Genomic DNA, 13,149 nt, shown 5'->3' with positions numbered 1-13,149 from the left:
GCCAAACTAGTTTCAGTTATTCTCTGTGTTTTGATTGACCTAATTATGTTTCTATGGATTTAATGGCATTTAATCAAGGATGCTTAATATTTAGAGCAGACTAGGACTCCTGGGGCATTTATAGATGTGCTCTGAGAGGCAGGTGGGTGCTAATTAAAAGCTACCGAGCATCACATGTATCAGCGTCCCCATGCTGAAAAGTGGCGGCGGGGTGCTTTGAACTAAAGCTCATCAAACAAGTCATGCTGGAGGCTGCTGAAGCACATTCATTTCCATGCTCCAGCAGACTCAATTAATCGAGTCTGCTCCAATGTGCTGGATTTGCAGCACGTCAGAGCAGCCTTGCTGCATGTCTATAGAAGCCCCTGAATACTCCTCCAAGCTCTGTCACTGATTCCCTGTGGGCACATCTACATGTGCCCTTAATGTGCAACAATAAACTCTGGAGCTTATTGCTTTGGAGTTCCTTGCTCCTAGGAAGCTCCTGGATGCACTGTTTACATGTGCCCCTGGACCACGGCACACTAAACTGGGTCGGAGCAGTCTTAACTGGCAGGGGACCCAGGGGGTCAGTCTATAAGCCCAAGGCTGCTCCGACTGGGCTCAGTGTGCTGTGGAGGGGTGGGCTGGGGCATGAGGGTGCTTCAGCATGGGGTGAGCCACTGAACAACTCTCATGCCCTAGCCAGCTGGGTCAGCGTCTACACGTGTGCTGCTGCGCATGAAAAAACTCTGCAGCTGAGTAGGACTTGTATTTACAAGTATGACCTGATGTGGAGTTTATTAATTTCCTTCACCCTAATAGGGGTGCATGTGTAGATGCTGAGACATTTACTGTGGAGGTAATCAGTCAGCTCCTCAGTAAATGTCTCATGTATGCCCAGTATGACTTTGACTAAATTGCTTCCCCCACCGTACTTCAGTTTGTAAAATGGGAATGATGATTACAGCACAGGGCAGGGGGAGGAAAATGGGGATCAATGCATTCGTGGTTGTGAAGCGCTTTGGGATGAAACACGCTGTGGTTCTAGGATAGGGATGAACAGCAGACATGCTTCACAACCACTGCTGCAGACCCAGGTGCTCCCGAACTGATGCAGATTGCTACTGAAACCTTGCGGCCTGAATTGGTCACTGCTAAAAAAAAAAAAAAAAAAAAAAAAGAGCATTTGTTTTGGCAGACCAGCAGTCCAAAGAGTTAATGGGGAGTGTTTGTAGCAAGTCTCTGTCACCAAGGAGAAGGGAACAGCACTTAGGGAAGGAAACAAAACACTAGGATCTCCAGGGGGGGGTGATTTCCCTTTTGAATCATAGCCGGCTCCAGCAACCACGCCTGGGGAGTGGGGAAAGAGAGGGCTGCTGAAACCTCCCTGGGGCTGGGGGTGAGGAAGCAGTGGCAGCTCTTGGTAGAGTGAAAGAAGTCCCCAGCTCCTTGTTAAAGCAAGAGGCAGGGTGTTGTGCGGGGGTGAGCTCAGCTCCCAGGAAAGGAGTGCGCGTCCTGGAGCAAAGTGGACCCACTGCAGGCAGGACCCAGGGGTCTGGGGCAGGAAGTACCCTGTGTCCGGAGTAAGGACAGCACCATCTATCAGAGGAAACAAGACACCCTCAGGGATCTGGGCTCAGAGGAGCAGAGTGGCTGGCTGCATGTGGGATGGATGGAGGAACTTTCTCTGCCTAGAGGAATTTGCTTAGTGGCTTTGATTGCAATGAGTAAGAGACTGAGAGAAGCTTTGCTGCTGCTGTCGCCTGTGATCCTGTAAGAACAGGAACAAGGAAAAATATTGCAGCTGTCTGAACATGATTCTGGAGTGTCCTTTTCATGTTGGGAGAGCGATGGAGATGGAGGGAGCCGGGGTAGGCTTATGAAAAGCAGCTCTGGAGACAGCAAGGTGGAAGTTAACCATATTTGGGTAAGTCAGGAATCATATCAAAGGTCTGGCTATTAAATGTGGCACAGGGAAATCTCCAGTGCCCTTTCTCTGTGTCTCCCTCTAGCCCCCTCTCATGGCAAGATGTCTGGGATCCAGGGGGCCACAGTCCGCAGCATTCGCCCTTACAAATCCAGTGAGCAGTATCTCTATGCCATGAAGGAGGACCTGGCTGAGTGGCTCAAGGAACTCTACAGCTTGGACATTGGTGTTGGCTCCTTCCTGGAGGTGCTGGAGACCGGTACTGTGCTGTGCTTTCATGCCAACAATGTCACCCAGGTGGCCAGGGAGTTCCACCAGGAGTACCCAGGCCTGGCTCACAAGCTCCAGCTGCCCAGATCTGAGGTTACCTGCAATGAGTCTGCCCAGCCAGGCACGTTCCAGGCCAGGGACAATGTGTCCAACTTTATCCAATGGTGCAGGAAGGAGATGGATATTAAAGGTAAGGGAAGATCCAGATTTCTCTCTTCAGTTTCTCTCCTTTCTAACCTGGTTTCCTACCATTTTGTTTGGCAGTGACTTTTCTTACATTGGTAATAATTTGTCCTTATTCAGCATCGAGCCAAGGCTTTTCAAGCATCTTGCAACTATTAATTTAGCTTTTTGACCCTTGTTATTATGCTTGTTTAATAGAGGGGAAGCTAAAGGGAAGTCACCTGCTCAAGGTCACAAAGTGGAAGTTAGAAGATTCTGAGTCTGCGTGTTCCTGGGCCTGGGCCTGAGCCTGGATCACAAGTTTTCTGCCTCCCTTTTTACTAAATGAAGCACAAACCAGAAACTGTATCATGAATATTCAGCTCTGAGATGAAGCATCTTAAGGGAGAGAAGTGGGAGAAAAGGGGGGATGGGCTTTGTGGCTAAGCCACCAGCTGGGGTTCTGCCTCATATGTTGGGCATTAAGAAGTCTGAACCCATTAATAAATCTTCCTACATCCCACTCCTATATCTGTGTTGTCCATCTAGGCTGCAAGATCTTTGGGAAAGAGACAGTCTTTCACTATACACACGTACAGCACCTAGCACAAGGAGACCCTGATCTCCCTTGGGCATAACCATAATACAGTTCTTTTAAAAATGATTGAAAATCTACTTTGCATGATCAATAAAGTTCTTCCTGGAAACCCCATGATAACAAACTAGTACACATACTTTTTTCTTGCCATGATAGTCCCTCACTCAGTGTCCTTTCTGGCAAGGAGGCACAACCATAAAACTCACCAGGATCTTGACTAGGGAGGGCAGGGCAGCATTCTGGGAAACTTCAATTCATTGCCCGGCCTGCTCTAACTAATATAGCAGATATATTCAGTAGGGACAGGGAAAAGAGCCCCGAGGAAGGCTGTGGCAAAGGGAAGATTAGATTACTGTTTGAGGCAGCCGGTAGATTAGATTACATTAGTTTGTACTGTCCCTTTAACATTTCCCTTCCCAAATCTTTAGCTTGTTGCAATATTCCCGGGTGCTTCAGTAGCTCTTGTGTGGTTAGCCCAGCATCGCCTCACATAGTGTCCATATTTCCATCCTCTTGGGCTTCTGTGCAGTGTGTTGCAGACAGGGTCTGAGAGGAGGTGTGAGGAGGCGTGCTATAGCTGCAGCTAGATCATGCCTGCTTGCCTGCCATGTGGTGCCTGCATTGCTGTGCCTCCTGCTGAGTCAGGTTTTAATTCCTTGGCCAAAGTTGGCAGCAGTCCTCCTGGTTATAGACGGGATAATTCTCTTCTTATTTCTTATATGCAGAAACCACCCTCAGCTCCTCAGGCCTCAGAATTAGTCAGTGGGCTTTATTGATTTGGCTTAACAATTCTGCCAAAGCAGTGGTGGTGCTGAATGGCTGCTTAACCCATCCTCATCATCTAAAGATGAGTTAGGCCAGTCTAGAATGGCATAGGGTACATTTTCACTGGACTTGACAGTAGGATTTAAACAGGGTAGACAAACCCTTGCTGGCTTCAGTCCAGCTACTTCAGGCAACAATGACAATGTAGTGGCATGGGTGTCACCAAGGAACCTTTGTATATGCCCACTGTCCCCAGTGGGTTCATACTCAGGTTGCCATCCTGCACTGAAGCCTGTGGTTTTGTGTCTTCACTATGGATACCTGTGCTGGAGAGATTAAAGCTTTCATCTTATATCACACCTTTGCTTGCAATATAGACGTACCCATGGAGTTTAAGGCCCATTAAATCATGTAATCTGATCTTCCTGCATGAAATGACACCCAGCTACCCCTGGACTGAGCCCAGTGACTTGTGTTTGACTAAGCATCTCCCAGAAAGGCACCCATTCTTGATTTGACATTGAGCAATGAAACATCCGCCACTTCCCTGGGGAGTTTGTTCTAGTAGGCAGTCACCCTCAGTGTTAAAAATGATTGCTTCATTTCTAAATTGAACATGTTGGACTTTACCTTCCAACCATTGGTTCTTGTATGCCCTTCCCTGTGAGATTAACAATCCCTTTAGTGCCTGACATTTTCACCAAGAAGGCATTTGTCTATCCCAATCAAGTCATCTTCTTTTTTAAGTTAAGTTTTTCGAGTTGTTAGCCACCCTAAACATCCTCAGGCCCACATTATAAGATAGATCTGAATGTCCATTTGCTTAGCATATCAGGAGCAGGGAATCCTTCTAACCTACTCATGCATCTTTCCATGACTGGATGTTCTCTGGGACCATGTTGCAGACAGACATGATGGTTACAGTGCCTACATGCTGCATTACTAGCTCTGACACCAAAAAAAACACCAGGCTCTTTCCAAGGGTATCTAAAGCATTACTGCTCTATCAATTGTGCTGCCATCTCCATCTTTCCCCTTGTGTATTATCTCCTCTTCTTCCTCTCTTGCTTTGCCCATTTTACTTACTTTGTCATTTCTACCCCTTTACCCCTATGCCTAAGAGGTCCTGATGTTTGAGACTGAGGACCTGGTGCTGAGGAAGAATGAGAAGAATTTTGTGCTGTGCCTGCTAGAGGTGGCCCGTCGGGCTTCTCGCTTTGGAATGAGCGCTCCCACCTTGATCCAGATGGAGGAAGAGATTGAGGAGGAGATCCGTGAGGAGATGGACCTGCCTCCAGAGGACACTCCACTTCCCAAACCCCAGAGGAAACCCTGTGACTTCAAGAACCTGGACCAGATGGTAAGAGAGCTGGAATGGTGTAACCCACTGGCACTGGGGGTCAATCTTCCTTATACTCACTCTTTAATCCAGGGGTGAACTTCAGGAGGACCTGACTGTGGGAACAGTTTCAATGGTGGTTATCTGTATAGACAGTGTGGTTCAAAGCAAAATGTGTACATGTGAGAGATTCTTATTTCATTGCAAATGAGCACTTCAAACCTAAGAGCACTTATAGGCTCCCATATGCAAAAGCCTGGGTACCCTAGTACTTTACAGCACTGTTAGAAGATGGCAGGGACCATGACTCTAAAAGGAACAGCACAAGAGGAACAAATTCTTTAGTCCTTCAGCTGTGCCCTCATAGACCACAGAGGGTCTGATCAGCGTGGCTCAAACTCATGCCTTCCTAGATCTTCAACCCAATCCTGAATTGAATCTGTTTTAGAGGATGAAAAATATTCATTAAATTTTCTCCCTCTTCCTGTTGCATTTTATTTATGAAGAGGCTTCTGCTCTTCTTGTTCCTAGAGATAACCAGACCCAGAAGTGAGGAAATCCTTTTCCTACCACTTTCCATAAGCTTGTTCTTTGGACCTAATCCCAAGGCAGCAGCAGCAGCAGCAAGCTGTTCCTGCAGGACTCCCACTCCATTTACACGATCAAGTGGTTCTGATGAGATGTTGGATAAGCAGAGGCACTCTGTCTCTCTCACTGATTATAGCAAGTGGGCCCAGGGAGCTTATCCATATACCTTCTCCAAGGCTATAGTGCTATCCCAGGCTGCCTATGGAGAAGACAATGCTATTGACCAAGAATAGTTTGCTTTCCATTCCCCAGGTCCAGCACCTTGTGAGCCGATGTACCTGCCCAGTCCAATTCTCTATGATCAAGGTGTCAGAAGGGAAGTATCGAGTGGGAGATTCAAACACCCTCATTTTTGTCAGAGTAAGTCCAGCTTTTGAGATGATATTAGTTTGTGTGACACTGGGAACTCTAAACTGCTTTCAGGCAGGAGGGGAACCCTGCTGCTAGCTTCTGTTGCTGAAATGTTGGGTCTTTCTGATAGGAGTTCTCAAATGTAGATTCTACTCGTCTGATTGTGTTTGGCCCCATCCCAAAAGATGGGATGTGTCAATACAGAGGGCATGTTGTCACCCTGAGTAGGATTGGGCAGTTCAGCGGTGATATAAAGCTCTAGGTCTATACTATAGGTCTCATGTGCCCTGTATACAGTGAGTCACTCCATCTCCTGCTAGGATAAGCCCATCACTGCAATTGACCCCCTTATTGGACTGACTGGCCTGCAGGTAATGGATTTCCCTCTGTCCCTTTCAAGAGCAGAGCCAAAGCATATAGATGGGGAATGAGGGAAGCTGATTTTGCCTGTGCCACACAGATGAGTACAGGACCCCAGGCTCCAGGGCTATCCATCTGGTACCTTTCCACACCACTGCACACACTGCAGGACAGGAAAGGCTGCTAGCAAGCTGGCCCTTCCCTCCCTTTTGTTTAATTTAATTTCTGATATAGGAGTACTCTAAAGTTTCCACTGGGGGGAAGGGTTTTTTTCTTGATAGCTGGTGGGTAGCACTGTTTATGTGAATGTGCAGCAATGTGCAAACTGTGATCAAAGGTCCTCAGATTTTTTGCCCTTTGTTGTGGGACTCACTGATGTTATCCCCCAAACCCCTCTCATGCTGTCAGAGATGCCACCCAGGTGACTGTGCATCCTCCTGACCTACACATGCATCTTGCAACGACAGAGGTAATCTCTGGTCTCCAGAGATTCTCCTGGAATAAGATGTGGCAGGAGCAGGCTCTGTCCTTGTGCCATGTTTGAGTCCCTGTGTATTTTCCAAAGCAGGAATCAGATAACATTGGTGATGGCCTCAAGGCTGATGGTCCTCCACTGCTTCCTGTTCATCAGAATGTATGCAAATACCCTTTGGACTAAGTGAGATTTTTACTCATTATCCACATGTAATGTAAGAGCAGCTGTTTGTGCATGTACATGTGCAACCACAGGTATGGCTGTGTGTGCATGCATAGGGGGGCATGCAAACCAAAAGTGTGCATGTGTTTGCCTGTATGTATTGTATGTTACAAAGCAAAATACAGAACCTGGGATGTTCTGGGCAATGAAATGATCAGGAACTGAGGATACTTTGCATCTATCAAGTTCAGTCCCTGATACTAGAATTTGCAGAAAAGCTTGGACTTGCACTTGGACAACTGGGGCCAGGTGCTCAGACAAGCTCAGTGCATGGGTGCATGCTGGGAGCTGCTAGGTGCTGAGAATCCTGCACACCCTCTGCTTGGGATAAGAGATCTGGCAACTGACCCAGCTACCACCAATGAGAGAGATTCTCCTCTATCCCTACTGGTAGAGTTGTGCTTTGGTGTCAGATGGCCTGCCTTCTTGCCTTGCTGTTAGGAATGAAGACTAGAGTCTACTTATACCATGAAAATGTGCCACATGTATGCATGAACTCATGTATATATGTACATATGCACAGTCCAGGGCTTTTATGTGTGCATGGGCAATACCACACGTACCTCACTGAGGAAGTAAACAGTAGAATGGTGACATGTTTTGCTCATGTCTTGTACAGATCATGGAGATTCACCACTCATGGGTCCTTTATTTGTTTCAGATCCTACGGAATCATGTGATGGTGCGGGTTGGAGGGGGCTGGGACACACTGGAACATTACTTGGATAAGCATGATCCTTGTCGATGCACCTCTTTGTGTAAGTCTCCCCACATGCCAACTCCATTTTTCCAACCTCAGGTGTGCATGGAGGATGGGGGCCACTTTCTCTTGGGATTAGGTTGGATTGTGGGACTTCACTAACAGAGGATTACATGAGTCAGAGTCAAATAGAGGAAAAAAAAACACAGTAAAGAGTCAGGAGAAGCATATCAAAGCATACCTCTAGGTTCACCAATCCCTACTGTACAGAGTGGAAAACAATGCTGCTGCTGAAATGGTGCCACAACACATTTTTGGTAGGTCCTGTTGTTTTCTGGGTTCTGGTAGGTGGCCATCATAGAGGACATTCCCGTTTTCTGCTACTCTATCCTCTGTCCTCTATTGATACAAAACCCAATGCCTTTATGTCTTCTATTTTTCTCTTTAAGAGAAAAATAGAAGACATAAAGGTGTCCAGTTTTGTATCAATAGAGGGCAGAGGACAACCAGACTGTCCTCTTTGATGATCACTGTCCTCTGGTAGCAGGAGTCAGATGTCTTGTTACAACACAGAGAAGACTAAGAAAGCTAGGGTTGTGGTATACTGTCTCGCCTAAAGCTATTGGTGGCCACTAGAGGTCGGACTAGCGTTTCAGAAGAGACTGACGTGCAATCCCACTGAGTCCTACCCAGGTGCAGCGTTTGTTTTATGGTTTACATTCTTTCAGGGTGGATTGGGGTGGAGGGTGGGGGTGCACTTGCCCCTCCCCGCTTTGATTCCTGCTCCACCCAAAGTTTAAAACCAACAGCTTGGTAATGGCAGCAGGCATTCATGCCTTGTGCCACCCAAGGCTGGGGGGGGCACAGCAACTACCCGCAGGTGGTGGCGGCAGCAAATGGGGACCGCCTGCAGGCGGCCGTGGTGATGTCGGTGGCAAGGGTGGGCCAAGCAGGGACTGGCCGCAGGTGGCCAAAGCGATGTCGGCAGCAGGAGAGGGGGATGGCAAGCACTGCCCACCCACAGGAGCCACCGGCGGTGGCAGCCATCTCAGGTGGTGCGCCGCCAATCTCAGGGGGCACATATGGACCTCCGTGCATCCCCTACGTGTCGCCAATGGCAGCAGCATTTCTGCTTAGGCAGCAGCAAAAACATCAAGTAAATTCATGGCTCATTAATTCCTAATTCCTTCTGAACTCTTCATTGCAGAGGCGTTAATGACCCTCCCTCCTTTTTAATGGTCTTGATAGTCCACTAATCAAGCTCTTTGTTAGCTGCTCCTGGTAACTCCTATTTCACAGCCATCCAGACTGTTTTAAAATCATTCCAATAAAGTTATAAATGTTTTTGCTTCAATGTTAAACTGTATAATATAGCCCTAGGCCCCTAGCATATTATTAAAGCTTCTAGTTTATTTTCTACCTAGAGAAAAGTATGTGCTTTGTTATATGGGATGATACACCTCACCAATTGCACTCCCCATTTCAAAATCCTAGATCCACCTATGCATACTTTGCAGTTTTGAATGCCTCAGGGAGTCAGTTCTGGGATGCAGAGTAACTGCTGCCTTTGAGGATTTGGATAATAGAAATCATGGGAGAAAGTCAGGTTTTCTGTTATTACAACTCAGAAATGCTTTTTGGGGAATGAAAGCTTGCACAGAAAGTCTTGCTGTGTTTTCTAATTCATCATGCTTGTTCACAAGAGGTTTGCAACATGATGCTTAGGCAAGACTGGTATAAACTCAAGTCCAACCCAGTCTACATGGCATTAGAGGGTTCAGAGCTGAATGGGCCGTGGCAGATGCTGCCTGTTACACCAGGTGTCATGATTCCAAAAGATTACTCCACAGCAATGTGGAGAAAGGTGCTTGTCTTTGTGCTGAGACTCTGCATCTCTTCACAGCTCACAAGCAGGCTTTAAAGATGGCAAATCCTCAGAGGCTACAGGCAATGCAAGTGCAACATGAGATCAAGGTCTGTCTGGCATCCAAGACTGATAACTCAGACAAGCCTCAGCCAACCCTGATTGTCAGCAGATCCCAAAGCCCGTTACCCCCAGTGGAGTGGAGGACTTACACATCACGCAGCCTTGGCACCAGCAAGAAGCTTTGTTCATCCTCATCGCCAGATAGTGCCAGCAAGAAGACTTCGGGACTCGGGACCCCTTGGGAGCAATCAGAAGCCAGGAGAGCCCCCTCTGCCAGGTAATGAAGAGACGTTAGTGAAAGATCTTGGGCTTCATTTCACCCCAGCTCCTAAGGATGCTGTGCTGAGCAGCTGATAGTAGTTGCTGACACCAAAAAGCAGCTAACATTGGAGAAAGGTGGAGAACACTGCCTGTTAGTGCTAGCCAGGCCTCTCTAATCCGAACATACTGTGGTACCTCCCATGTCTCACAATGTCTCACTTTTTCCTTTGGTTTCCACCTCAGCAGGCCTGATTCAGGCTGACTTCATGTTTATTTAGTGCCTATCAGTGTCATTTTGGGATCAGCTGGAGGGAGTCACTCACTTGCTCTAGGGTTTTGCTTCAGTGAGACCCCAAGAGTTGAATACTGGAGATACTGTATATGAGGACTGAGGTGAATGGACAGTCCTGTACAATGAATCCTAATTCTGAAACAGCAGAGGGTTGGGTGTTTGTAGATGGAGGTAGCCTGATATGTCTGTGTGATGTCCTGGGTTTAACAGGGGATGGATGAGAGGTCAGGATACAGGTGCCTTTGTCATTGCTGGGCTGGGGCATATGCTAACACTACCTCTGGCAGCATTCTCAGGAGCACCAAAATGTGACCCATGGCACCTGGTGTTGTTTTTAGTACGGTTGCTGGCATCTGGGGTCCCTGGGCCTTTGTACATGCCACAAAATTGGCCTTTAAAGTGGCTTCAATGCCCTTTTTCACTGCTTTAATGGCACTGATGTTTGCACGTTCAGTGGCGTATTCCGCTTTAAATGTCCTTGGTACATAGCAAGATAAAACGCCTCCAAGGTGTTTTAGTTTGCTCCCTAACAAAGTGCAACAGTGCATGGGGTGCTGGAAGCCAACATGCTTGGGGCTTGCACAGCTCAGGGGCTGCGGGACCCGACGGCAGCCCATGCAGGCAGGCTCCACTGAACAACAACAACAAAAAAAGCAGCAACCTGATTTTTTTTTTTTTCTTCTCCTCGGAGCCTACCTGCCTGCCGCCTGGGGCCTCCCTGCACAGCTCAGGGACCACTCGGCCCACCGGAAGCTTGCTCCCCCCGCCACCAAAGAGGCAGGTAAAGATCAGGACCCTACTCTTATGTACACGCCACAGGGGTTTAGTTCAGTTTAATTCTTCTTAAATTGAAGCAGTGTTTTTAAAAACCCACCGTTTCAATTGAGGGAAAAATAAACTGAATTAAACCCCTATGGCATATACAAGTAGCCTCTGGTTTTCTTGTCAGTCTCTCGCAGAGGAGACGTGCACTGTCAAGGAGTGCTTGTACACGCTATGGGGGTTTAATTTGGTTTAATTCTCCCTAAATTGAAACAGTGGGTTTTTAACAGCACCACTTCAGTTTAAACCGAACTAAAGCCCCAGGGTGTGTACACAAGGGTGGGGGCCCGATCCTTACTTGCCTCTTTGGCAGCAGGGGGAGGAGCGAGCTGCTGGCAGGCTGAGTGGTCCCCGAGTTGCGCGGAGCCCAGTGCTTCCCTCCACGGCTGTTGCACTTTGTTAGGGTAGCAAACTAACACACCTCAGAGGTACCAAAGTAATTTAAAGTGTAATACGCTGCTGAGAGTGTAAACAGCAACGCCATTAAAGTGCAATAGGCAGCCAAGAGTGTAAACAGCAACACCATTAAAGGAGTGCAAAAGGGCATTTAAGTCACTTTAAAGGCCAATATTGTGGCATGTACAAAGGCCCCAGGGCAACAAGCCTTGGTACCAGAATGACAGTGCCAGTGCCTCTGCACATATTAAACACAGGGGAAATGGTTATACAGGAAAATCTCTGATATCCAGTGTGAGTGGGGAATGGGGGGGTGCCAGTAATGTAAAAATGCCTGAGGTCATAGGGTTTCTGCCCAGATGCGGGGGGCAGCTGCATGTGGAGTGGCGATAGCGCAGCATGGTGGGTGGTGGCAGCGGTGACCATGTGCATGCTTCCCCCCACCCACACCCCCTATGTCCGGCCAGCCGGAAATTCCAGTTACTAGAGTGTGCTGGTTAGTAAAATCCTGGATAACAGGGATTTTACCGTAGCATATGTCTGAAAGACAATAATAAGGAGCTTTTACAGCCTCATGCTGCCCGTTAGCTCAGTACTGGCTTGACACCCACAGCAATGAATGAATTCACCAGGGGCTAGAGGCAGTTGTCACACTGGAGTGATGCTTGTTCTCATGTTGCAGGACAAGGGAGCGGTCTGCTACACCTTCCCGGAAGCAGCTGCTTGCTGTGGAAAGGCCTCCTTCCCGACAGAGCTCTTCTACTCAGTGTGGCAGGGATGCACTTCATGTTTCCATGCCCTCCCAGACATCCCAGCCAACCGGACACGAGCAGGACAGTTCTGGTGTCTCAGAAACTATTGCAGAGCCACAGAGAGGAAGACTGTCTGGAAGAACTCCTGGGGTGCATCAAAAAGAACCAGAGAGCCTGGCACCAGCCCGATATACAGAATCCAAGACCCCGAAGACAGTACTCAAGGACAGCTCAGTTCAGTCTTCAAAAAGTGCCCTGCATGGAGGGAAAAATATTCCACAGGGTCACAAGTCTCAGGAACAAGGTGTCAAGAACTTTCCTGGCACAGTCTGTTCTTCCAGCCCAGTCAAGGCCCTTCATCCCTTCCCGCAACATGATACCAAGAAAGCTACACAGAGTCATAAAGGACAGCTGGAAGGAAGTGCTACACATGGTCAAAGGGACCCTGGGGCTGTGAGGTCATCTTCTCCCATTAAACACGTGGGCTATGTGCAAAAAATGGAGGGTGGGACAAAGATCCCAGTGAAAGCTGGCTCTCCCTTCAATAGGACCCCTACACCTAATAAAAGTTACCAGGGGGAGCCCCATCTCAGCAATGAGTGCAAAGCCCCAGCCAGTGTCACAGCAAAAGCTCCTGCTCCCTACAAGTGCAGGGCAGTGTTCAAAGCTGAGGATAGCTGCCAGGGCCACAGGCAGTGCTGTAGGGTAGTTAAACCAGAGATGTCAGCTACTAGCCTTTCCACTAGCCCAGGGGACAGAGCCAGTCAATCAGACACAGAGGGGAAAGACAAGCCTCCATGTGCCAAATCAACGCAAGAGGAAGTGGCAGGAAACGCTAAAAACAGTAGTGGAAGTGAGGGCGTTTCAGTGGGCCACCCAGGGGAGAGGGAGCATGTGTATACACCTCTGCCCATCGATTTGGCCCAGGAGCAGGCACTCTACAGGAGCTTAGAGGATGAG

General features: G+C 48.1%; 1 protein-coding gene across 1 annotated transcript in view; it reads left to right on the top strand.

Annotated features, from left to right (window-relative positions):
• The first annotated feature begins 1,305 nt into the window (after positions 1-1,305).
• The window catches only part of LOC102377302 (GAS2-like protein 2), a 12,935-nt gene continuing 1,091 nt past the window's right edge, over positions 1,306-13,149 (top strand). Inside the window, 7 exon segments of the mRNA XM_025193788.1 lie at positions 1,306-1,909; positions 1,995-2,369; positions 4,826-5,064; positions 5,884-5,991; positions 7,701-7,797; positions 9,643-9,943; positions 12,120-13,148. Coding sequence (XP_025049573.1) covers positions 2,012-2,369; positions 4,826-5,064; positions 5,884-5,991; positions 7,701-7,797; positions 9,643-9,943; positions 12,120-13,148 — 2,132 coding nt within the window. The 5' untranslated portion in view covers positions 1,306-1,909; positions 1,995-2,011.

This window comes from Alligator sinensis, unplaced genomic scaffold, assembly GCF_000455745.1.
Source record: "Alligator sinensis unplaced genomic scaffold, ASM45574v1 scaffold345_1, whole genome shotgun sequence".
NCBI classification, from domain to species: domain Eukaryota; kingdom Metazoa; phylum Chordata; order Crocodylia; family Alligatoridae; genus Alligator; species Alligator sinensis.
This window is presented reverse-complemented; position numbering and strand designations above follow the sequence as displayed.